Source organism: Rhinatrema bivittatum, chromosome 2 (assembly GCF_901001135.1).
Source record: "Rhinatrema bivittatum chromosome 2, aRhiBiv1.1, whole genome shotgun sequence".
NCBI lineage: Eukaryota > Metazoa > Chordata > Amphibia > Gymnophiona > Rhinatrematidae > Rhinatrema > Rhinatrema bivittatum.
This window is the reverse complement of record NC_042616.1, coordinates 161,852,275-161,879,634: the sequence shown is the minus strand read 5'-3', so window position 1 is coordinate 161,879,634 and position 27,360 is coordinate 161,852,275. Positions and strand designations below refer to the sequence as shown.

At 40.9% G+C, this 27,360-nt stretch overlaps 1 protein-coding gene across 1 annotated transcript in view; it reads left to right on the top strand.

Moving 5' to 3' along the window:
• MINDY3 (MINDY lysine 48 deubiquitinase 3) overlaps positions 1–27,360 on the top strand; it is a 696,716-nt gene that overhangs the window by 199,809 nt on the left and 469,547 nt on the right. The window contains exons 7-8 of the mRNA XM_029588822.1: positions 188–261; positions 8,514–8,593. Coding sequence (XP_029444682.1) covers positions 188–261; positions 8,514–8,593 — 154 coding nt within the window. The remainder of the gene's footprint in view (positions 1–187; positions 262–8,513; positions 8,594–27,360) is intronic.

Below are 27,360 nucleotides of genomic sequence, written 5' to 3'. Positions count from 1 at the left end.
GACATGTCATTCCCTGTCAAATTTCCTTTAGTACAACTTAATTGTTTTTTCTATTATACTATATAAGTGAGTGATTATAATAATATTGTTTGTTTTGTGTTTGATTTTTTTAACTTAGAATTTCAGGGAAGAGGGAGACGTTACTGTAACTATTTCAGTCATTTGTAATGAGAGATGGTTTCTTTAGGGCATTGAAAACATAAAGAATGAAATTGAAGATGCGGAAGAACCATTGATAGATCCTGTATATGGCCATGGAAGGTATGCCACAACTTATCTTTAGTTTTATTTTTTTTTCTTTATAAAACAGTTGGTGTTATATAAAGTTATTGAGGTATATTACATTACTGTAGGGTTGACTTATTTGTTTTTACAAGGAGACATGACAGCAGAAAGTCAATATGGCAAATCTTGTCTATATGGCATTTGAAGTCTTAGTAATATTCATAGTACTGAGCATTTAGAATATGCCCAGTGTGGACAACATCTTGCGTTTTTTCTTTAGTATCAACCAAACCTACCTAACATAAACGAAAATTTATTTTAAAAAATTTGGAAGAAAAGTAGAAGAGAAATCTGAAATAACATTTCAGAGAGAATGTTACATGGAATAGCACAGAATTTATTGATCCATCTCTTATACATAGGTATCTCAAAGACCTGTTGAAAGTGGATAACCAATGAGACATTGTAATTCCAGAGTACAAACTGTATCAAAGTGACATAGCAGACTATTTCTTGGAGGAGTGGCACCATATATTAAAGATGGCATAGAATACAGTAGGATTCAAGTTCTGCAGGAAACAAACTGCATTCTAAACTTTATGGATTAAAATTCCATGTGTGATGGGGAAGAGTAAGCTACCACCTGCCTGGCCAGGCTAAAGAGTAGATTGTGAAATGCTAATAAAATTGGAAACACAATAAATGTAGATTTCAATTACTACAATATTAAGGTTTTTATTGTATTGTAAACAAATCCAAGATGTTTTTTTTTTCAATATCTCTTTATTGGGAACGCTGTAGAACAATAAAATGAAAACAAACTTTGAACATAAAGACCAACACAAGACAAAACAGCATTCCTTCCCAATTTTTTCCATTTTTATATCCCCTCCCCCCCCCCCCCCCCCCCCGATGCTGATATATTAGTATAGTGTACACGATACAGCAACTAGCAAGTCAAAAAAAAAAGAGAAAAAGGTCCATAGATAGAAAAGAGGCAAGATCCATATTCAGCTCTCCAGGGAAATAGCTTCTGTAGATACTTCAGCAGAGACTGAAAAAAACAATACCAAGTGTCCTTAAACAAAGATTTCTTGCAAGAGAAGCGTTGATATAATGAGCTGTATTCCGGCTGATACAGTTCTGTTATACTCTCCACATATCTCCATTAGAACATAAGAACATAAGAAAATGCCATACTGGGTCAGACCAAGGGTCCATCAAGCCCAGCATCCTGTTTCCAACAGTGGCCAATCCAGGCCATAAGAACCTGGCAAGTACCCAAAAACTAAGTCTATTCCATGTTACCATTGCTAATGGCAGTGGCTATTCTCTAAGTGAACTTAATAGCAGGTAATGGACTTCTCCTCCAAGAATTTATCCAATCCTTTTTTAAACACAGCTATACTAACTGCACTAAACCACGTCCTCTGGCAACAAATTCCAGAGTTTAATTATGCATTGAGTAAAAAGAACTTTCTCCGATTAGTTTTAAATGTGCCCCATGCTAACTTCATGGAGTGCCCCCTAGTCTTTCTACTATCCGAAAGAGTAAATAACCGATTCACATCTACTCGTTCTAGACCTCTCATGATTTTAAACACCTCTATCATATCCCCCCTCAGTCGTCTCTTCTCCAAGCTGAAAAGTCCTAACCTCTTTAGTCTTCCCCATAGGGGAGTTGTTCCATGCCCCTTATCATTTTGGTAGCCCTTTTCTGTACCTTCTCCATCGCAATTATATCTTTTTTGAGATGCGGCGACCAGAATTGTACACAGTATTCAAGGTACGGTCTCACCATGGAGCTACACAGAGGCATTATGACATTTTCCGTTTTATTCACCATTCCCTTTCTAATAATGCCCAACATTCTGTTTGCTTTTTTGACTGCCGCAGCACACTGAACCGACGATTTCAATGTGTTATCCACTATGACACCTAGATCTCTTTCTTGGGTTGTAGCACCTAATATGGAACCCAACATTGTGTAATTATAGCATGGGTTATTTTTCCCTAGATGCCATCACCTTGCATTTATCCACATTAAATTTCATCTGCCATTTGGATGCCCAATTTTCCAGTCTCACAAGGTCTTCCTGCAATTTATCACAATCTGCTTGTGATTTAACTACTCTGAACAATTTTGTGTCATCTGCAAATTTGATTATCTTGCTCGTCGTATTTCTTTCCAGATCATTTATAAATATATTGAAAAGTAAGGGTCCCAATACAGATCCCTGAGGCACTCACTGTCCACTCCCCTTCCACTGAGAAAATTGTCCATTTAATCCTACTCTCTGTTTCCTGTCTTTTAGCCAGTTTGCAATCCACGAAAAGGACATCGCCACCTATCCCATGACTTTTTACTTTTCCTAGAAGCCTCTCATGAGGAACTTTGTCAAACGCCTTCTGAAAATCCAAGTATACTATATATACCGGTTCACCTTTATCCACATGTTTATTAACTTCTTCAAAAAAGTGAAGCAGATTTGTGAGGCAAGACTTGCCCTGGGGTAAAGCCGTGCTGACTTTGTTCCATTAAACCATATGTTCTGTGTGATTTTGATGTTTAGAATACTTTCCACTATTTTTTCCCTGGCAACTGAAGTCAGGCCTAACCGGTCTGTAGTTTCCCGGATCGCCCCTGGAGCCCTTTTTAAATATTGGGGTTACATTTGCTATCCTCCAGTCTTCAGGTACAATGGATGATTTTAATGATAAGTTACAAATTTTTACTAATAGGTCTGAAATTTCATTTTTTAGTTCCTTCAGAACTCTGGGGTGTATACCATCCGGTCCGGGTGATTTACTACTTTTCAGTTTGTCAATCAGGATGTGAAAAATAGGGATTATTGCAGTGCACGTTAAGTTTACTGTGCCATGCGAAGTGGTAACTTCAGAGTTTCCATAAACATGCCCCTTTTTGATAACACTAACTTTTTTGATGAATGATAGGGTATACATGTTAGTTTATTTCCTGCCTTAAAACATACCCTGGAAATATCTCCTCTAAATGCGTAGTAGCAACATTGAAGAAGGGTACTTTTGAGACATTCATTTTATATGCATAAATGTATTTATTTATTTAGCATTTTTATATACTGGAATTCTTGTAGCAAAGCTACAAATCAATTCAGTTTACATTTTAACATTTACAGGCATGTAAGAATGCAGTTACATAGAACAAGGAAAATTAACTAGGATCAGCAAACGAGAGGTATTACCATAAACAAAATAGTATATTTATGTGAAACAAGCTCAAAAATAGCTAAACAAGTAACATGCAAGACAATAGTTAAAGTAACAATCAAGACAATAGCTAAACATGGTTCAATCTGAAAGAACTGCAGTTTGAGAAGGCTGCATGTAAGAATGATATCTGGGATTACAATATGGTTATAGTTTGAGAGAGCCATTTTAAGATGGAAAGGGCATGATTAGTGGGAGATTTTTGGTGTAGATTAAAAGCTTGCTCGAACAGCCAAGTTTTGAGTCTCTTTTTGAAGGTGATCGGGCATTGTTCTTGTCTGAGTTCGGGGGGTAATGAGTTCCATTTCTCAGGGCCCGCTTTGGATAAAGTTTGTTTGTTTAAGAGGATTTGATGGATAGGGCAAGGAGGGTATTCCTGTAGGCTGTTCTCACCGGTCTATCGGGAATATGTAGTCGAGAAGGGATGTTGAGCTCCAGTGGGATCAGCTTGTGGATTGATTTGTGAATGATAGTAAGGATTTTGTAAGTGATTCTATACTTGATTGGGTAAACAGCATAAATAGCTGTTTACCCATGTAATTATCTTTGAAAATTGTCTTATAGTGTCCCCTTTCCATTGGTCTGTGCATATATGTGATGTCTACAAAATGCAGCAGCCAATAAACAAACAGTAAAGTGGAAGTACTTTGAGTGCATATGTAATCCTGCATGGAATAGTCTCCCAGTGGCCATGGTAGAGATAAAAACGTTATTGAATTTGTAAACTTCAAAGGACAAATAGAGAATCCTTAATGGTAAAAATATGAGGATAAAACTGGAGATCAAGAAGTGTCTGGAGATCTTTATCTGCTGTTGATTTGTTTTTGTATAAGTTTAAGCATTTCTGTTTCTTGAGAGCTCAATTGCTTCACTCTGTACTTATTCTTACTAGTCACTTGTAGTGTTGTTTTTATAATAGATGTAGAAAACTTGGAAATATTCTGTATGCATTGCAAGCTTGGAGTCCTAGATTGTGGTGTTTGATGTAGCTGGGTATGCGAAATATGAATCGAATAATTTTTGACTCTGTTATATTGGCCATGCAAAATACTACAGTGCAGTTACCTGTTAACCTACACTTTTGGGAGTTCTTTGAGATTGACCATAATGCATACCTCTGCTGCATAATAGTGTTACAAGAATTAATACAGTCAGAAACTGAATTCATGTGTTACGAAGAAACATCTGCTAACATCCATCAGAATCAGTGTTATGAGCCTGTCAGCTGTGACCATTGTTGGGCATTAACCTTTTGCTTCGTTATGGAGTGGTAATCTGTAGGTAAATCTTCCTAAAGGGTTCTTGAAACTATACTATACTAATACTATATATACTATAGCCAATCGGGGACCAGGCGCCCTGGTGACCACATTCCCCAGCAACTAACAGGCCTCTTAAAGCCCCGAACGGAACTCGGGCGTCGCGCGCCGAAGGAGCGCGACAAGGGGCCTGCCCCTTTGTTGCCCCTTCATGCGCCCCAGAAGTGCACCCGCTCAAACAACTCAGACGACTCTTACATCTAAAGTAGCTCAAGCATCTAAAACGCATCCAGCCTTTCCAATCCCAATTCTGCATCACTGCTTATCACAGAAAAGAATTCCAACCAGACAAGCACACTATCGCAACCTAAAAACACACACCAATCCTAGTTGCTCCAATAACCCAACTCCTAGGCCTCACCCTATTTACCCTATCCCTATTCAATGCGCAATCACTGACCAAAAATCCCTAATCCTCAATGACTATCTCACCGACGCTAAGCCGGAAATATGCGCAATAACTGAAACCTGGCTGAAACCCTCAGACACTGCAATAATAAACCAGTTACCGACGCTAACCTATGACATCTTCTCCCTTCCTAGACTAAAAAAGGAGGGAGGGGGAATTCTCCTTGCAACTAAAAAAGACCTCAGGTTCTCGCACCATTCGGTCCACTCCGATACCATACTCGAAATTGGCTTCTTCACATCACACCAACTTCAAATTCTACTCGTCTATGCCCCCCCAGGCCTCATAGAAACTGATGTCTCCCCTATCATCGAAATAACCACCAGTCCTCAACCTGGATGCCCCAGCAATAATATTAGGAGACTTCAATCTACACATAGACAAGCCATCTCTCTCTCACAGCTGCCAAACACTTCTACTAGCCTTCTCAGCGATGGGCTTTACTCAAATAGTAAAATAATCCTACACATAAAGCAGGTCATACACTGGACCTTATATTTATCAACAAAGGCATAAAATCGCCCTCCCCTCCATAAATATGAAGGTACCCTGGTCGGATCACTCCTTGATCTCCACCTCATTCTTGCTGGATAAAACTAGCTCCCCTCATATACTTTCACCTTCCTTTCCCTACAGGAGATCTTGCCCCCCTGAAGACCTCAACAATCATTTGGTCCAACACCTCCCCGCTATAGAGCTCACAGACCCCAACACTGCCCTCCGCTCTGGAATTCAGTCACAGAATCCATAGCCATCAAGCTCTGCCCGCTGACAACAAAAAAATCTCACCCGAATGCCTCCAAAAGACAACCCTGGTTCACCAACAAACTTAGAAGGCTCAAACAAAATTTGAGACAGAAGGAAGCTAATTGGCGGAAATCTCCAAGCGCCAGCACACTCTCTGCCTACAAACTCATGCTACACCTTTACAAGGCCTCCACCTCCAAGTCAAAAAGGGATTTCTATGCGTCCAAAATACACAACATGATCTTTGACGCTAAAGCTTTATTCGCCTATGTTTCCACCCTCACTCAAGTCCCCCCCCCAGAATGCCCCAGTACTCAAGCTCAATCTAAAGCAGAAGAACTCGCTCTCTTTTTTCTAAACAAAATCATAAACCTCCTTACTCAACTACCCTCTAAGATCGCACCCCTACCACCGACTCTACAGACTCCCATCAAAAATATTCACCTCGAAACTTTCGAACCCACCTCCTCCTCTGAAATTCAAACCATTCTCAGAAGAATGAAACCATGTTCGCATCCGGTGGACCATATTCCCACCAAACTTCTCCTCTCAATCCCAGACACCATCGCCAAAACACTGGCGGACATCATCAACTGTTCTCTCTTCCACGGTTCCTTCCCAGAAGACCTCAAACAGGCCTCACTCAAACCACTCTTAAAAAACCCAATTTGGAACCAAATGACCCCAGCAACTACCGCCCAATAGCCAATCTCCCCTTCATCGCTAAGATTATGGAAAGGCTTGTGAACTCTCAACTATCGGACTACATCGAAGATAACAAACTTCTATCTGCCTCGCAATATGGATTCCGCAAAAATTTAGGCACAGAATCCCTCCTTACTTCCCTTACAGATTTCCTCATCCTAGGTCTCGACAAAGGTCAATCTTTTCTATTGGTCCTTCTGGATCTTTCGGCAGCCTTTGATACCGTCAACCACTCCATCCTCATCAACCAGTTAGCTGCGATAGGAATTTCCGGCGCTGCTCTCTCCTGGTTCAAATCCTTCCTCACCAACAGAAGTTATAAGGTCAAAATCCAGAACAAAGAATCATCACGCCACGACTCATCCATCGGAGTCCCACAAGGCTCCTCTTTATCCCCTACACTCTTTAATATTTACCTCCTACCACTTTGCCAACTCCTCACCAACCTCAACTTAAACGACTTTCTCTATGCAGACGATATCCAGATCCTGATCCCCCATCAAAGATTCATAATCAAAAACCATCGACTACTGGGAGTCCTGTCATCTAGAAATCAAACGCCTCCTCAACAGCCTAAATCTAGTATTAAACTCCTCCAAAACCGAAATATTACTCATAACTCCTGAAACAGCAATCTCACTGCCCATCATCCAACCAACCCACAAACCACTCAAGTGAGAGATCTAGGTGTGCTAATCGACAATAAGCTGAACTTCAAAGCCTCCATCAATGAACCACCAAAGACTGTTTCTACAAACTGCAAGTTTTAAAAAGGATAAGACCCCTCTTCCATGCCAAAGACTTCAGAACCATCCTCCAAGCTCTCATTTTCTCTAAATTAGACTACTGCAACTCTACTTTACTTGGTCTCCCTTCCACATATACGAAACCGCTCCAAATGGTTCAAAACGCAGCAGCCCGTCTACTTACAAACACCAGAAAAAGAGACCATATCTCCCCAGTCCTAAAAGACCTTCACTGGTTACCAATCCATTTCAGAGTCATCTACAAATCCATCACCTTGATATACAAAATTATTCACCAACATACCACAATCGACCTACAAATTCCCCTCCGCTTACACAAATCCACAAGACCGACCAGAGAAGCATACAAAGGATCCCTCCAAGTTCCCCCTACCAAAACCACTAATCACAGCACCTTAAGAGACCAGGCCTTCTCCACAGCAGGCCCACCTTTATGGAACTCCATCCCCCCAGACCTCAGAAATGAACCATGCCTCCTAACCTTTAGGAAACTACTCAAGACATGGCTGTTTAGGCAAGCATTCCCGAACTCCAACTAATACGCCTCACCAGCAAAATATCCTACACAGTAGCTGTATATATTATACTGTATTCTGTATATATTGTATACCTGTATATAATTAACTTCTTCTATCTCTTTTTATTTCCTCCACCCCAGTTCAATAGTCCCTGTTAATTGTAACTGCATCTCTTCTTCACATTTATCTAGGTTCTTTGTTATTTTCATTGCACCCCTTTTTTATGTAAACCGACATGTGAACGCTTCATGAATGCCGGTATAAAAAATCCTTAAATAAATAAAATAAAATACTTCCAGCTACTGTTTGACTGGAGAAGTTTACCTTTCTTGGAAGTTTCCCTAACTACAGTTTTTTGGGGGGTGGGGCCGGTTATCAGCTACCATTGGAATTGAAAGAATTGTGACATGTTTCATGTCCTTATTCTTGAGGTAAACTGGAATTGAAATAACATACCATCTGCAGAACAACTTGGTTTGTTTAAAATGCATGATTACCTGTAATTTAGCTTACTTTGTAGTCTGGTTAACGTTAATTCTGTTTTCTCTCACTGCTTTTGTTTTTCTTCTTTTAGCCAAAGTTTAACTAACCTGTTGTTGACTGGCCATGCGGTCTCAAATGTGTGGGATGGGGACAGAGTGTGTTCTGGAATGAGTAAGTTGAAGTTGTTCATGTTTGTATTTTGTTATATTTGTTTTACCTGCATTTTACCCTTGACTGTAAATTTGTAAATTATTTTATTTGGCTATTTGCTGAGAGACATTATCTATTTTAGGAATTAACTTCTAAAATCATAAAAGTAACAGATTGCTAGGGTAAAATATGAACATACTATATAGCCTGCTTTTAGTGTTACTGGTTTTGATAGGGAAAATCCCTGCTGGAAATCTGTAACTTGACGTCACTATTTGTCCATATATATGTTGTCAGTTATAACACTTTTACCAATTCTAGGTTTATCAATAATTTGCCTAAGCAGTCAATTCAATTCATTAATTTTAAGAAATATTGATTCATTAATCTGACAAGTTTGTGAATATACTTTTTTACATTACAAAAATATATAAGCTATGCTTCATACACTTTTTGCAAAACATTGCTCTAATAAATGTTTGGGAAATATATTTGCTAGACAGCCCTTTTTCAAAATGTACATGTAGACTAATTCAGAGAGATAGAAATCTCATTTTTCTTGATGAAAAAATGTGATGACCTAGTTTTATTTTTTTGTGCCTGCTATTTAAAAGTTTATCATCTAATGGGTCGCCTCCATCTCTGTATGCTTGGGCCCTGCCTAGAATGAAGTGCCCATTCACCGGCTGGGAAGGTTTCAAAAAGTTACCTGATCATTGGTCATGAAGGGAGGGGCCTAGGATAGCGGTCGCTGGCTGAGACATGGTTCCAGCTGATGGCAAGGCTGGAAACAGAAATTGCACTGGCTGTATGGTTGTTGTGGCTGGCTTCTGGCTGCAGCTTCTGGCTTGGGTAAATGACAGCACACTCCGTGATTGCCTACTGTGGGGCATGCTGAAGTTGTCAGTGCACATCGAGCAGATAGATGGTCACAAGAGGCTGGCTGGAGATTTAAATCCTCTTGGCTCCTGCACCTTCCTCTTTTAGTGCTTGCCTCAGGACCCCAGAATCTTTGAGATTTGAGCCAATTAAACAGCTCCTTTTAATAATTGAAAAAAAAAAAAAAAGGTACAAAATTCTTTTACCATGCTTGGCAGGCTATCAGATTCACCCTGCAAGGGGATTACCTTCAGGCTTGTGGTCCCCCTGGGATTAGGAGCTGCAGTGACGATAAGACACTGCTGAAACATTAGGAGCTGCAGTGACGATAAGACACTGCTGAAACATTCCTTTACCCCTTGAAAAAAAAAGAGGAAGTAAAGGGGGCCAATTTGAATTTATGATATTCCTCACAAAAGGGGTGATTTGAGGGCATGCTGAATCTCATTGTTCTGGAGATATTTTCTAGGTGGCTAGCAGTTTTTTTTTTGTTTTTTTGTTTTTTTTAACAGCATGTTCCATCAGCCAGACCCCTCAGATGTGGTTCCTTTTGCTCCTGCAAAATGCATGGCTGGGACATTAGTAGATCCTGCCCCAATGGTATCAAATGGTGTGGGGCAGGATTGCCCCGACCTAGTAGTTTGCTTACCAGTTGCTGCTATGATACTGCAAGGAGCTAGAAGTTCACAGGGTTGAATTAGGGCTTCTGTACTGCTGTCAAAGCCTGTCATGACATAGCAAGGCAGGGAAAGGCCATATGGCTCTAGCTGAGCGACCTCTGGCACACCTGATTTCAGGACCCAAGGATGGGGGTCTAGTACCCAGGGCAAGCAGGGCAGTAGCTTCATCTTGCAATTCCATTGCTTTGTTCTCTGGGCAGATGGATGGTGTTGTGTCCCTGCACTCTGATAGGTGGGAATATGAGGACCTCAGGGTGGGCAATAACTTGCAGAGCAAGCAATATCCAGAAGTATCCACATCCCCCCTGTATAGACCTTGCCTGCATTGCTGAGAAGATGGACAAAAGCTCCCTTCCACAGCAAGTTCGAAAGCTTCCTTCAGGAGCTCCTATCATGCTCGAGGGGATACTCCTACAAGACACATCCAGTCCTCCATGACTGTTCCCCATCCGAATATTTACGCTTGCCAGGAGGGTGCTGTTGTGGTCACAATACAAATGATTACTCTTTTCAGCGACATGAGTGCAGATATTTCCTCTACAGATAGTCTCCATGCAGATGCCTGTCCTACCATCATTCCCCATACAGAGGTTCTTGTCATCGCATTCAATTTTTGTACAATAGTGTGAACAAATATACCTTTTCTCCCGGGACAAGCAGGATGGTAGTCCTCACAGATAGGTGACATCATCAGATGGAGCCTGGCACAGAATATTTTTGTCATGACTGGCACACTGAGCATGCCACTATCCCTGCAGCCACAGGGGGTCCCCCTTCAGTCTCCTTTTTTCCACTGTGCTGTTGCCTCGTGGGTTTTTGGACTTCTTCAATTCTTTTCCTACACAGGAAAAAATTACTCGTTTTTTCACTGTACTTCCCGCTCCGGGGTCCCCCTTCGCATGTCTGTTCCTCTGGTGTTCAATAAGTACATTTTTTCGAGTTGTTGTGTTCGGTTCCCAAGCGTCTGCCCCTGTGTGGCCGCCAGCCACCGACTGCACGTAGTCTTTTTTTGATGGGGTCTGGCTTCCGGAAGTGCCCCCAGTGTCCGCGGACTATGTCCATTCCGGACCTGCATGACGTTTGTGTCGTCTGCCTGGGGCCTTCCCACTATATTCATCAGTGCCCCAGTGCACTCAGATGACCCCCAAAGGAAGGCGGGCTCACCTGGATAAGATGGAGCACTTGTTTGGTTCCTGACAATCGGCTCCTTCGACTCCAGTCCCATGGATGTCGAACCCAATTTTCCAGTTTTACAAGGTCTTCCTGCAATTTATCACAATCTGCTTGTGATTTAACTACTCTGAACAATTTTGTGTCATCTGCAAATTTGATTATCTCACTCGTCGTATTTCTTTACTTTAAGGGTCCCAATACAGATCCCTGAGGCACTCCACTGTCCACTCTCTTCCACTGAGAGCACATACCCATGATTGGGTATGTGCTGCTATACATTAAAACAAGCCATGGAAGTGCTGCTATTTGGGGATTTCAGTCTGCCAGATTTTGATTGGGACATCGCAGCTGCAGTATCTCTAGAATCAAGGAGATCTTGAATTCTCTGCAAGAAGAATTGTTTTGTCAACTGGTAACAGAATCCACATAGGAGGGGGCAATACTGGACCTGGAGCTTACCATCAGGGACAATCTCTCTATTTTAGTTGCTCATCTGTGATCCAGAGATCACTGGATGTAATGGTTCAGTATTAGAGCACAATCCAGATGAGAACCTAAAATTAGACTTTAAAGGGGTTTGTACCTCAATATTGTCCATCATCCGTGACTAGGAGTGTTACTGGAATCTAATCTTTACATGAAATCGTATATCAGCAACCAGGCGAAGTCAGGATACATGAAATTAAGAATGCTGAGACAACTGCAACCTCTTTTAGATAAAGAAGATTTTTAGAATAGTCTTACAGGCTCTAATGTGTCTAAAATGAGACTATTGTAATTTGTTATTGTTAGCCATTCTAAACTCTACAATATGATCATGACAATTATTACAAAATGCTGTGGTAAGAGAAAATACAATCACATTATGTTCATTTTGGCATCACTACACTGGCTGCCAATAAAATCAAGGATACAATATAAAGTTTTAATGTTAATGTACAAATTAATTAGCTATGAAAAAGTACCATGGCTATTTAGGCAGGAATTTGAAGAACAATCATAAAAAAGAGAGAGATAAAATGGATGAGATTAGTAGCAGGAAAGGAGGCTCTGTTTGTGATTTTGTTTTTAGATGTTTTTATGTCTGTTTGTGACTTTCATTTTACTGTGTGTGTGTGTTGCTGTGAACCGCTGTGATTGTTTGGAGTTGACGGTATAGACATTTTATAAAATATAACAAAAGACGAAGGTTGATTCGAAGCCAAGGGTCTTGGACATCAGGAAAACTAATTTTGTTCAAATGGGGAAGTACCTTAAGGAGATGTTAGCTGGTTGGGAAAATCTAGGGGAAGTAGAAGTGCAGCGTACAAAACTAAAGGGAGATGATATAAGGGAAACTAACCTTTTAGTTAGGTAAGTAAATAAAGCAAAGAGGAAAAAGAGGCTACTGTGGTCTTCTACGGAAGTAGCTGAAAAGATAAGGGGGAAAGGGTTAACATTCATAAACTGCAAGAGATCACAAAAAGTGGAAGACAGGCAGCAATATCTGGCAAAGCTAATAGAAGCTGGGAAAGTAGTCAGGAATGGAAAATTAAAATGGAAGAAAACATAGAAAATACAGTAAAATGGGACAAAACCTTTTTTTTAAATATATATTAATGATAGATGAAAGTGTAAAAGTGCCATTATAAAACTTGGAGGTGAATGGGAGAAATAAGTAGAGGCTGATGAGGAAAAAGCAAAATTGCTTAACACATTTTTCTGTTCAGTGTTCACTGTGGGAAGGGCCTGGAGAAGGAACCATAAAATGAATTCAAATAGGGTTAGCAGTGAGGTAAAACTCAGTTGGTTTCTAGAACAGTGTGTTCGTGAGGAGCTAACTAAACTTAAAGTAGATAAGGCGATGGAGCCAGATGGGGTACATTCGAAGGTATTGAGGGATCTTGGAGAAGTCCTGGCAGCCCCACTGGCTGACCTTTCCAATGCATTTTTAAAGGGAGTAGTTCCGGAGAACTGGAGGGGGCAGATGTAGTTTCTGTTCATAAAAGTGGAAGTAAGGAGGAGGCTGGTAACTATAGGCTGTTTAGTTTGACTTCTATGGTGAGAAAATTACTACTAAATAGAGAATAGTGCAGTTTCTGGAATCCAATGGATTTCATTATCAGAGGCAGCATGGTTTTACTAGAAGTAAATCTTGTCAGACAAATTTGATCAATTTCTTTGATTGGGTGACCAGAGAGTTGCATCAAGGGAGCATACTAGACATAGTTTACTTGGATTTCGGTAAGATCTTTGACACGGCTCTGAACAGAAGACTTATAAATAAAGTGAGCGCCCTTGGTATGGAACCTAGAGTAACTGACTGGGATAGAAACTGGTTGAGGGGGAGGTGAAGAAGAGTAGTGGTAAATAGTTTACTCTGCGGAGGGAAGGACATTACTAGTGGTGTGCCTCAGAGATCAATCCTAGGACTAGTTCATTTCAACATTTTAATGAGCGAGGTAGCAGAAGGATTGTCAGGAAAGGTTTATCTTTTTGACGATGATATAAAAATCTGTAACAGGGTAGACAGCCAGGAATATGTAGAAAACATGAGAAAAGATCTAGTGAAGCTTGAGGAATGATCTAGAGACTGGCAGCTAAGATTTAATTTGAAAAAATACAGAGTGATACATATAGGCTGCAAAAACCCAAAGGAGAGAGGTTCAGTATTGGAGATGAAGAGTGGGTCTGGGGATGATTGTATCTGATGATCTTACAGTGGCCAAATACGTAGATAAAGAAACAGCAAAAGTCAGAAGGATGCTTGGCTCCTCAGGGAGAGGAATGGTCAGCAGAAAAAGGGAGACAATTCTGGAGACTTTATCTTCAAAAAGATTTAAACTGGTTGGAGACTGTCCAGAAAGTGGCTACTAAAATGATCAGTGGTCTTCATTCTGAAGCTTATGGGGATAGACTTAAAGATCTAAACATGTATACCCTAAAGGAAAGGCGAGACAGGGGATATATGATAGTCACTTAACTATCTCAAAGGTTTCCATGCACAGTAGGCTAACCTCTTTCAATGGAAAGGAGGTTCGAGAGCAAGGGATGGCATGAGGCTGAAAGGGGATAGACTCAGGAGCAATCTTAGGAAATATTTCTTTATAGAGCGGATGCATGGAACGGCTTCCCAGTGGAGACAAAAATGGTGTCAGAATTCAAGAAAGCATAGGATAAATAAAGGGAATCTTTGAGGTAGTGATGGGAATTGTAAGGGCTAGATAAATTGGACAGATGGGCAGACTTGATGGGCCATATGGTCTCTTCTGCTGTCATGTTTCTATATTTCTGTATTTATGCACTGACAATATATAGAATGTATTGAATACATAGTAATGACAGTTATTCTTGGATGTAGACAAAAGTAAACAATTTTTTGTCCGCCAGATGACAAGATGGACCTCTTAACATATGATCACATTATTGTTTAATGTAGGTAGTAAAATGCTAAATAATACAGCCTAATTGAAAGGGTATAGCAATTGTTAATTATGAAGGAAACTTCCTCTCTAATAGTTAATTATATATTATTTATAGAAATGGCTTATGCACAATGATCTTGAATATTATACTTGAAGGACTTTCTTATCAATGGGCTCCGCACCTCGCCTCATGGCTTTGGTTGCAAACATCACTCTTGCATATGTGCAAGTATAATTGTAAGACCTTTAACGCAGTCTTACTTTTTTTCATTTTTAAATTGCAAATAAAAACATTCTGAAAATAGGTCCAACTTAGCTTGAAGATGGCGTATATCCAGTTAATATATCCCTGACACAGTCCATGTTTCAGAATTCTTATTTTCCTGCATCAGGGGGGACCTGTTCAGAGTGTTTACTTTCCGTGTTGCTCTGAAATCAAAGACGATCTGCCATTCTATTAGGAACCTGGAACCAATCAGAATTGCATACGTCGCCATATTTGACGGGTTGTCCTGGAGAGAGGTACTAAAACTTGAATCTACAATTTTGCCATTGACAAATGCAATGAATCTCAGTATTTTGAATCATGGTTTAAGAGTTAATTTGATTAAATTAAAGAATACCAGTCCACTTCCAAATTAGTATGTATCCAAAATTGCTCACGTTGATTCAGCAGAGCTTCTCTATTTCTGCCTTGTTTAAGCTCTGCTACCCAGTATATAACTATACTGTGCAATTTGGAAAAAGAGTATGTGCTTTCAGTGCAATGCGTACCATAGGTACTTTGATCTTTTGAGTGGAAAGGCAACTTCTGTGTTTAATTGCGTTTTGACAGATTTTTTTGTGTGACTGACACACATAAGACTGTAAGGGCATATGATAATATACACCACCCACTTAGATAAACAATGCAATTGTATAAATTATTGCTATTCTGTCTGTTTGGTGAATGTCATTCCATTCCAGTAATTGTCTGACAATGTGAATAGGATCCACACCTAAAATGTCCTAATGATGATACTTCTATAAATGGACAAAATAAGTCTGCTTTAGAGACATATTCTTTGATGTTTTTGCCTCATGTAAAGGTAAAGCAAGGCAATTCTTGAAAAATGCTGTGCCACGTTATAATCCATCAGTACTTCTTAATAATAGAAGCAATGTCTCCAGAGCTCCCCAAATGACACTATACACAATCAGGGCAGGTGTCTTCCCTGGGAGACTGGTAGTCTAACAAGAAATTGCAATTTTCATATAATGTTCTTCTATTTGCTGATTTAATAGCCTGAAATGGATATCTTCTTGCCAGAAAATATTCCATCATTTTAGAGCCAGATATTTACATTCTACATCTTGTGAACATAATTGCTTAAGCTGTAAAAAGTGGCATATAAAAAATCTTAATTGCAGTCTTCGGGAAGAAATTTTGAATATTATTGTTAGTCCGTTTGAGCCTTATGGTGAATGGATGTTCTGATTCTGCTATCTCTGATCTCCATCTGAATGTCAAAAAGGACAATGAAATAGAATTATATTCCACAGTGAAATTGAGATGAGGATTTAACTAATTGATTCACTCATGGATATAACCCAATTATTCTACAGATCTATTCCATATATCTTCTTCAAGTGGTCATATGTTCATACTACTTGGAGTACAGATATTTCTCCTCAAATTTGGTGACATACAAATTGGCTAAACTAGGGACTATGGGTGACACTGGCTATTCCATGGACTTGCAAAAAAAATCTTCTTTGAAGATGAAATAATTATTATGAAGAACTGTCTTGGTCAAGTGTGTAACGAATCCTTTGGGAATATTTGTGGACATGGTCTCCTTTGCAGAATAGTGTTGATCACAGATAAAGCTGCAGGCTGATGGATAACAATTGAATATCCATGGTTACTAATAAAGAACCTTCTTGTTTATCGCCTGTTTGTTTTTTCAAGGAAAGCCAACCAAAACTGCGAGCTGAGGTGCACAGCCCTTTGATATGAAGGTCCTTCAGTTATAGCATGCAAATTCATTATGTATAAGGCATTTCTTTAAATATCTGTTTTATTTCTTTAAATCATTTGTATTGTACTGATACACAAATCTCAGCGGATAACGTGCATACATAATAACTGCACAAAATTCTGAACCATACAGTAACAAATAAATAAACCCGTAATATAGTTTAGGAAGTAAAACTTACATATCATAAAATCACAAAACTAACAAAGTGCCATAACAGAAATGCAAGCAAACATCACACAATAAATGGAAAAGTGGCAAGATGGGAGTTGAGAAGCTTTCTAAAGTGATGCAAATTGTTTTCAGTCTCGATCTCCTCTGGAAAATCATTCCATAAAACATGACTGGCTATACTAAAAATCGGCTCCCTGGACTAAACCAAATGAGCATGTTTAAGTGATGGAACTGCTAACAAATTTTTGTAAGATAAGCGAAGAAAACATATGAAACATAGAAACATAGAAACATAGAAATGACGGCAGAAGAAGACCAACCGGTCCATCCAGTCTGCCCAGCAAGCTTCACACATTTGTTCTCATACTTAACTGTTTCTCTTGGCTCTTAGTAACCTTATGTTCTAATTCCCTTTTCACCCCACCATTAATGTAGAGAGCAGTGCTGGAGCTGCTTCCAAGTGAAATATTAAGTTTGATTAGTTGGGTAAGCGGCAGCATAGCTCTCTGCCATGAAGCAGAGGGCAATGCTGGAAATGTGTGAAGTATCAGTTTTTTCTTTTCCCCTGTCATTGAAGCAAGGAGTCATGCCGGACATGCACCGAAAGTGAAGAATGCCTTGAAAGTCACATTAACTATCATCAAATATTGAAAAGCCTAATAATTGGTAATACCTATAAGCCCATGAACCCATCCCTGTTTTTTTTTCTTTTTTTTTCTTTTCTTTTTTTAATTGGGAGATGGATGCCCTTCATCCTTCTACTCTGTGAAGGTGGACACCTACCACCGGCCACTGGCATCCCGCTCCGTTAATGCCTCTGTGGCTACTGCCGCTCCATGCAGTGTTTTACTACCTGCTCTTTATATGCGTCCTCTAGAACTGATGGATCCCATCCCTGGGTTTTTTTATTATTTATTTAATTGGGAGATGACAGCCCTCCATCCTTCCGCTCCGTGAAGGTGGACACCTACCACTGGCCACTGGCATCCCGCTCCGTGAATGCCTCTGTGGCTACTTGCTCTGGCTCTGTGCAGTATTTTACTACCTGCTCTTTATATGGACACCTACCACTGGCCACTGGCATCCCGCTCCGTGAATGCCTCTGTGGCTACTGCCGCTCCGTGCAGTATTTTACTCCCTGCTCTTATATGTGTCCTCTAGACCTGATGGATCCCATCCCTGTTTTGTTTTTTGTTTTTGTTTTTTATTTAATTGGGAGATGACAGCCTACATCCTTCCGCTCCATGAAGGTGGACACCTACCACTGGCCACTGGCATCCCGCTCCGTGAATGCCTCTGTGGCTACTGCCGCTCCGTGCAGTATTTTACTACCTGCTCTTTATATGCGTCCTCTGGACCTGATGGATCCACAATATTTATCCCATGCCCCTTTGAAGTGCTTCACAGTTTTGGACTTCACCACTTCCTCCGGAAGGGCATTCCAGGCATCCACCACTCTCTCCGTGAAGAAATTCTTCCTGACATTGGTTCTTAGTCTTCCTCCTTGGAGCCTCAGCTCGTGACCTCTGGTTCTGCTGATTTTTTTCTGTTGGAAAAGGTTTGTCATTGTCTTTGGATCGTTAAAGTTTTTCAAGTATCTGAAAGTTTGAATCATATCACCCCTGCTCCTCCTTTCCTCCAGGGTGTACATATTTAGATTCTTCAATCTCTCCTCGTATGTCAACCGATGAAGACCCTCCACCTTCCTGGTCGCCCTTCTCTGTACCGCCTCCAACTTGTCCTTGTCTCTTTGTAGATACGGTCTCCAGAACTGAACACAGTACTCCAGGTGAGGCCTCACCAAGGACCTGTACAAGGGGATTATCACTTCCCTTTTCTTACTCGATATTCCTCTCTCTATGCATCCCAGCATTCTTCTGGCTTTTGCAATCGCCTTGTCGCATTGTTTCGCCGACTTCATATCATTAGACACTATCACCCCAAGGTCTCTCTCCTGCTCCGTGCACATCAGCCTTTCCCCCCCCATCGAATACAGTTCATTCGGATTTCCACTCCCCAAATGCATGACTTTGCACTTCTTGGCATTGAATTTCAGCTGCCATATCTTCGACCACTCTTCCAGCTTCCTTAAATCCCGTCTCATTCTCTCCACTCCTTCCGGCGTGTCCACTCTGTTGCAGATCTTAGTGTCGTCCGCAAAAAGACAAACCTTACCTTCTATCCCGTCCGCAATGTCGCTCACAAAGATATTGAACAGGACCGGTCCCAACACCGATCCTTGCGGTACACCACTTAAAACCGCTCTCTCTTCAGAGAAAGTTCCATTTACCATCACGCATTGTCTTCTGTCCGTCAACCAGTTTGCAATCCAGGTCACCACTTCGGCACTCACTCCCAAGCTTTTTGTTTTATTCACCAGTCTCCTGTGCGGAACCGTATCAAAAGCTTTGCTGAAATCCAAGTAGATGACATCTAGCGCTCTTCCTTGATCCAATTCCTTGGTTACCCAGTCGAAAAAGTCAATCAGATTTGTCTGACAGGATCTTCCCCTGGTGAATCCATGCTGCCTCTGGTCCATCAATTCTCCGGACTGTAGATATTTCACTATTCTCTCTTTCAACAGTGACTCCATTACTTTTCCCACCACCGAAGTGAGGCTAACCGGTCTGTAGTTACCAGCCTCTTCTCTGTTCCCACTCTTGTGAAGCGGGACCACCACCGCTCTTCTCCAATCACTCGGCACCACTCCCGTTTCTAGGGATCTATTGAACAGGTCACACAGCGGACCCGCCAACACATCTCTGAGCTCCCTCAGAATCCTTGGATGAATCCCATCAGGCCCCATGGCTTTGTCCACTTTCAGATTCTTTAGCTCTTCCCATACATTTTCTACTGTAAAATGATTTTCATCTATTCCACTACCCTTCAGCTTCTTGTGTAGAAATGGTCCTTCTCCAGGGTCTTCTTTAGTGAATACAGAGCTGAAGTATTCATTTAATATTTCTGCCATTTCTTCGTCTCTCTCCACACATTGATCATTTCCACCTTTCAATTTCACTATACCACTATGGACTTTTCTCTTTTCGCTGATGTATCTGAAAAATGTTTTGTCACCATTTTTTATCTCCTTGGCAATCCTCTCTTCCGCTTGACTTTTTGCCAACTTGATTAATTTCTTCGTCTCCCTCAGTTGAATCAAATATTCTTCTTTGTGCTCCTCCCTTTGGGATCTTTTATATTTTTTGAATGCTGTTCTTTTAGCTTTAATTTTGTCAGCCACCTCGTTTGAGAACCAGATAGGTTTCATTTTCCTTTTGCTTTTCTTTACATTTCTAACATAAAGAGTAGTTGCCTTGGTGATTGCTCCTTTTAGATTGATCCACTGCTGATCCACATCTCTCTCATTCTCCCATCCATTTAGTTCTTCCTCTAGGTACTTCCCCATTTCCTCAAAGTCTGTGTTTTTGAATTGTAAAACTCGGGTCTTTGTGGTTCTTTTCCCTATTCTTTTAGTGATATTAAACCATATTGTTTGATGATCACTGGTGCTGAGGTGGGTGCCCACCTCGACATCAGAGACATTATCTGCATTAGTGAGCACTAAGTCGAGTATATTTCCTTCTCTCGTGGGTTCTAATACCATTTGTTTGAACAAAGCTACTTGCATGGCATCCACTATTGCTCTACTATTTTTAGATTCTGCAGATGGGATTTTCCAGTCTACATCTGGCATATTAAAGTCACCCACGATCACCACTTCTCCCTTCTTACCTATCTTATGGATGTCTTCAACCAGGTCTCTGTCCAGCTCTTCCTTTTGGTTCGGGGGCCTGTAAACCACTCCAATATAAATTGATGCTCCATCATCTGTTTTTAGGTCTACCCATAGTGCTTCTTCCTTGCCCCAACTTCCTTGTAGCTCAGATGCTTGGATATTGTTTCTGACATAAAGAGCCACACCTCCCCCTTTTCTATCCACTCTGTCCTTCCTTAACAAGTTATAGCCTGGTATTGCCGTATCCCAATCATGAGATTCTGTGAACCATGTCTCTGTGATAGCAACAATGTCCACTTCTGCCTCTATCATTAGGGCCTGCAGATCTGGTATTTTATTTCCCAAACTATGAGCATTTGTGGTCATAGCTTTCCAGGTACTCTCTTTAAGATTATTGCTTTTCCTGTACTCCTTATGAGACTTTAGTTGAGATTTGTTATTCACTTCACTCTTTCCTTTTGCAGTTGTGCCACTGATGCCAGAGTTATCCATCTCAATTTGCTTTTTCTTTTGGTTATGTATCTTGAAATTCTGCATGCATTGGTTTTCTCTCTTTTCTGGTAACACTTCAATGTTTTTCTCTAGGACTTCAGTTTTTAATATAGGGAAGGCTTTTTGTTCTTGTTGCATTTGATACTGTGTGTGTCTCCTAGTAACTGGTCCAATTCTACCAGAGCCCACTGTAATCCTGGTTTTTAATGATTTACTTAATGACCTGCTTGAGTGGGGGGGGGTATACTTGTTGGCTGCAAATCTGTCACGAATGGGTGACTATGGGACACATGTGTAATCCTACCTGAGCCTACTGTATTTCTTTTTCTTGACTCCTGGTTATTCTTTGGTATTGGGGAATTATTTTCTGAGTAATGCAATGTGGGTGTTTTTTTGTAATTAAAGCTAATTGAGCTTTAACCTCAGTCAGCTCCTTTTTCATAGAAGAGAGTTGTGCACAGATTGGGCAAGTTCTACGTTTCCAGATGTTTTCCCTCAGAATAAAGGCTCCACAACAGTTGCAAAGGATAGTTCTCATATTGGTAAAGTTTTGGGTTGGTGATTCTTAGATGGTAACAATTTACTAATATATCTTGTTGCTAATGCTAATTTAGTCAGTCTATATTAGAATCTAAGGCCAGGGGTGGGAAACAAACAGTTGAACCTGGGACAAGCTGAGTAGAGCAGGACACTTTCTGGAACTTTATTCGTCCTTAAGCTATTAAAGATCCCTCAGCACTTCTGTGCCAATATTAAGCAGATTATTAAAGAACAGCTATACAAAATAGAAATGCAGTTATACTGGATCTTAAAAAACAGACAGTTTGCAAGGAACCAATTATAATTATTATATAATAACAGACCTAGAGAAAGGTATAAACTGAGCAGTTCTACTTCACAGAGAACTCAGATATTAATGGAGCACAGAGCAATGATCAGAAGGAAAAGTGAAAGTAAACCAGCAGGGTTTTGGGGTTTTTTTTTTGTTTTTGTGGTTTGTTTTTTTCCCCCAGAAAGACCACCACCAAAATTAAGAGTAAGAGCACTTGAAAGAAGGGAGATTGAGAGATTAAGAGCACTTTAAGAGCAAAGAAGGGAGATTGAGAGACTTTTTCCCCAGAAAGAGCACCACAGAAATTAAGAGTAAGAGCACTTGAAAGAAGGGAAATTGAGAGACTTTCCTATTACACAGCGCTCAGAGGCTAGTAAATCAAATCACCAGTAGAGGAATATTAAGAAACACTGATATCTATTATGCACAGATTCTCTACTATATTAATTCAAATTTTAAGACAGCCTTATCTGCACCGGGAACAGAAGATTCCTCTTTTGGTCTTCCACTAAGCAGTCTGCAATGCTCTAGCCAGGTCACTAATTAGCTTCTCTGCCACACCCAGTCTGGTTTTAACCGGACACCTTTAGGAACCTTCCAGTTCTTAGATATTAAAGATCCCTCAGCACTTCTGTGCCAATATTAAGCAGATTATTAAAGAACAGCTATACAAAATAGAAATGCAGTTATACTGGATCTTAAAAAAACAGACAGTTTGCAAGGAACCAATTATAATTATTATATAATAACAGACCTAGAGAAAGGTATAAACTGAGCAGTTCTACTTCACAGAGAACTCAGATATTAATGGAGCACAGAGCAATGATCAGAAGGAAAAGTGAAAGTAAACCAGCAGGGTTTTGGGGTTTTTTTTTGTTTTTGTGGTTTGTTTTTTTTCCCCCAGAAAGACCACCACCAAAATTAAGAGTAAGAGCACTTGAAAGAAGGGAGATTGAGAGACTTTTTCCCCAGAAAGAGCACCACAGAAATTAAGAGTAAGAGCACTTGAAAGAAGGGAAATTGAGAGACTTTCCTATTACACAGCGCTCAGAGGCTAGTAAATCAAATCACCAGTAGAGGAATATTAAGAAACACTGATATCTATTATGCACAGATTCTCTACTATATATTAATTCAAATTTTAAGACAGCCTTATCTGCACCGGGAACAGAAGATTCCTCTTTTGGTCTTCCACAGTTATACCACAGTACAGCTGCAGTAATACAAGGAGGAGCAAGATAGTGAAGGGCCTTAAAACTTAGTGAGAATTTTAAAGAAATTTAAATCTCACCCGCCACACAATGGGCAACCAGTGTAGCCGCGCGCATGTTATAAAATCCGGGGTTGGCGCGCGCAAGGGGATGCATGCTAGTGTACCTTGCGTGCGCCGAGCCCTAGGGGAGCCCCGATGGCTTTCCCCATTCCCTCCGAAGCCGCTTCGAAATCGGAGCAGCCTCGGAGGGAACTTTCCTTCTGTCTCCTCCCTTCCTCTATCTAACCCGGCCTCCAACCCTACCTAAATCCCCCCCTACCTTTATTTTGTTATTTACGCCTGCCTCTGGCAGACGTAACTCGCACACGCCGGCTGGCTGCCGGCACACGATCCCCTGGCACAGCCGCTGTGCTGGAGGCCTCAGTTCCGCCCCTTTCACAAAGCTCCGAGTCATACCCACATCCCGGGGCTTGCGTGCGTCGCCGGGCCTATGCAAAATAGGCTCAGCACGCGTAACCCTTTTAAAATCTGCCACTTAGTGTAGAACCAGCAAAGAGATGAGCGGTGTAGAATTTTGGATAAGTTATAAGGCTTTCAAATATGAGTACGGCAGGCCTACAAACAATGCATTTGTTATGTTTATGTAAGAATGTGAACCCTGGGCTGAGAGGAGAGGTGTCTCCACCCACAGGGAGGAGCCCTGTGAGCCTCACCGTCAGCAGGCGCAGTCTCAGTGGTATGGGACACAGCTAGAAGTAGAGACTTTATTATGAATGAAGCAAACAGTAATGTCCACAGAATTGCAGATGTAGTAGTACAGTCCTGAGCAATGGGGAATGCCCAGGGTGAGGCCACAGATGAGAAGATCCGGTAGTGGCCTGCGGAGCGGGATACGCTGGGGATCCCCTCTGACGAGTGTAGGCACCTCAGGAATAGAGATCTGGTAGTGGCCCGCGGAGCGGGGTATGCCGAGAATGTCTGTCTGTACAGTAGATGTTGAAGAAATGGTAGAGATGCCGGAACCTGGAAGTAGCTCCCATAGTTGGTGTGTAGATATTCTGCAGTGCAGGAAAGCTGAATGGCTTCTACTGAAGAAAGGTGGTAGTGGCCCAAGGTTCGGGGTACACTGCATGGAATTCTCAATACCATTCATATAATAGAAGTCAGTAGAGGTACTCACAATAATTGGTTCCTGGAGAGAGAGACCTGAAAAGCAGGTCTAGTAGCAGTCAGGCAGGTAGGATCTGAGGAGCGGATAGCCGGGATCGCAGGGGAGCCCCTGAAGAGCAGGTACCCAGAGCATTCAAATGCCAAGACCAAGTCAGGAACAGGAAGTCTTTGAATGAGGAGAATTCACCAAGATGGAACTCCTTGCTAACTCAAAGAAGACAAGGGCTGGTCGGATTAAATACGCAAGTGGGTTGACGTCATCGGGAGGGGACGCCTCTGAGGTTCCCGCCATGATGTCTTCAAAAGAGGCCCTTGTGTGCGCATCTAGGTAATTCTGGGTCCAAGATGGCAGTCGGTAGCGCCCACGCTGTCCCAGGAATGCCGTAGAGGTCAGCGGGGATTGGCAGAGACCACTATTCTTCCCAGACTTGATGGAGCAGGGAAAAAAGAGGTGAGCATAAGAGGTCGCAGCCGTCTGCGACTGACAGGCGTAACAGCATTGCAGTAGTTACGGGAAGAAAGGGTCAATGATTGGGTGACACTATAAAAATCTGAATAACAAAGATGAAGCTTCAGGGAGCGCTAAAGATGTAATTTGTGGGACACCTGGGGGTAATGGATACGGGTTAGATGAAGCGCTCTCAATCATAACCTTATAGGAGCGATCAGCAGGAAATGAAGAAAACCAAGAGTAGACTGTAGAAGAAATCCCTAGAGAACTCAAGCGTCCAAGCAGTATGTTGTGATTAAGGGTATTGAAATCAAAGATATATCTAATACCAGAAAAAATTTAGTGCTAGAATCAAAGCCTTAATGGAGAACATCAAAACTGAATAGAAGTAATGACTTGGACATATATGATTCTAAGATGGTAGCATGATTCAGGCTGCTTTCAGCAAGGCTCTGCTCAGTCTTACCTATGATGAAGCACAAAGGCCCAACCGCGAGTTTTTCCTTCCGCTCCGGGGAGACTTACCCCTTCTGATACTATCAGTCAACAAATAGTCAAGCTGAAACCATCTGATAGTCACCTCGGGAAGTGCTCATTGGATCAAACTGCAGAAGCAGTCAACCTTGCAGACTTTCCTGGCCTCAATACAGCCCTAAACCTCAAGGACAGGGCACTACTGCTTCAGCCAGCAGAGAAGGTTCCGCTTGGTGCAGTCGCTGCTCTGTCACCAATAAATGATGATGACAGGGAGGCAGTGGAGTGATCATGGTGGAGGATGTGTTTGTTCATTCCATGGCTCCATCTGCACTTCGAAGTGTAGAATCTGCCCGGGAGCGTGGCAGCTTGATTAGCCGGGGAGTCTGAGAGTCTCCTAGAGGCAGCGGCAGGCAGGCGATGGTTTGGGGAACCGAATAGAGGTATTCAGAATTTATTAGTACCACAATCTTTCTCATTGCCCCGCCCTAAAACATTTTACTGGAATCTCTATGGGAAGCTATAGTTGTAATGGGCCAAACGCCTTCCTCTCAAATTGCTCAGATATCCCTCAGGTTTGATTCTACTACGACTCTAGTAATTGAACATGAAACAGAGCTCAAATTGGTAAAAACACGATTAGAGAAGGTGGAGAATTCTATTGGAGCACAGAAAGGGTTTTACACTATGCTCTCCAAAGATAATTTGGTTATTTCTAGAAACCTTGAATTCTTGGAGAACTCTTCTAAGTGCTGCAGTTTGTGCCTTATTAATTTCCCTAAACTCTCTATAGTATCACTACTAGACCTGTTTAAAAGGTTTCTTAGGGAATGATTGAAAGTTTTGGAGAAGAATAGCCCACTTGTCTCTTGGATATATTACATCCCTTCGATGATGAGAGAAGAAGCTGGGGGACATTCTTTGATCCCTGGTCAAGAGATTGATTTCTTGAATTTAACTGAATTTTTACAAAGACCCAAAGAGGACTCTGTTTTACAGATTACTTTATTGGTTTCCTTAGCTCAGAATTCTGATAGGGAATTCATACTTGGTTTATTTTTGAAAGAGAAAAATGTTTCCATTTTAAATTATAATGTAAGGATGTTTCCTGAAGTATCCCAGTCTACTCAAATGCTTCATAAACAATTTCTTTTGATGCGTCGGCAGTATTACAACTTGGAGGTTTATTTTTTCTCAGGTACCCATGCAAGTGTGTTGTTAAATTTCAACCTGTTAGGTATGTTTTCTTTGAACCCCCTTCCCCCCCCCCCCCAGCTTACTGCCTTTTTAAATTGAAGAAAGAACTCAGATCCCCATTGGCTGAATCATCTGTAATAGAATAAGATCCTTTATGCCCTAAATGAAGGATTTATATTTTGTGTGCTTGTATTTGCCACTTTTTTTTTTCTATTAACATTTTCTTTGCTAGTAAATTTACTTGAGAGCATTGAATTGGAACCATATTTAAGGACTGGAGTTAGGTTATGCAGTAATGTTTCCTAACTCTTGTTTTCATTTTTGGAACTGTTGAAATAAACTGTTATGTAGCCTTTCAAGCATTTGCTTGATTCTTTCTTTGTAAATTCATAAATAAATAATAAAAATAATGACAGTAAATATAGAGAGAGTGGAATCCAAACTGAGAACTGTCTAGAAAATTAACATCAATAACACTTTTTGTAGCTGATTAAGAGCTATCTTTTCAATAACTTCAGATAGTAGCAGCAAAAAATGAAATAGGGCGATAACTCTGGGTCCAAGGAGTTTGAATTAACCTTTTTTAACAGGAGCTGGACAACTGCAGATTTTAATGGAGATGTTAGGTGCCCCTTGGAGAGGGAAACATTCACAGTTATCCAGAAAAGAGAAAGTTTCCTTTATAATTGACGATAGTAAATAATGCCATAGTAGAAATCTGACGGAGGAACAGACAGTTTTCTCACTGATTCCCATAGCCTCAAATTGTCTTATTGGTATGGTATATATTGTTTTATATAGGATTTTTAACAAGGGATGCACATTTTAGATATAGAAATCAGGCAAGCCTAATTAGGTTTGTTTAACAGACAAATCATAATAGCTTGGGTTGAAA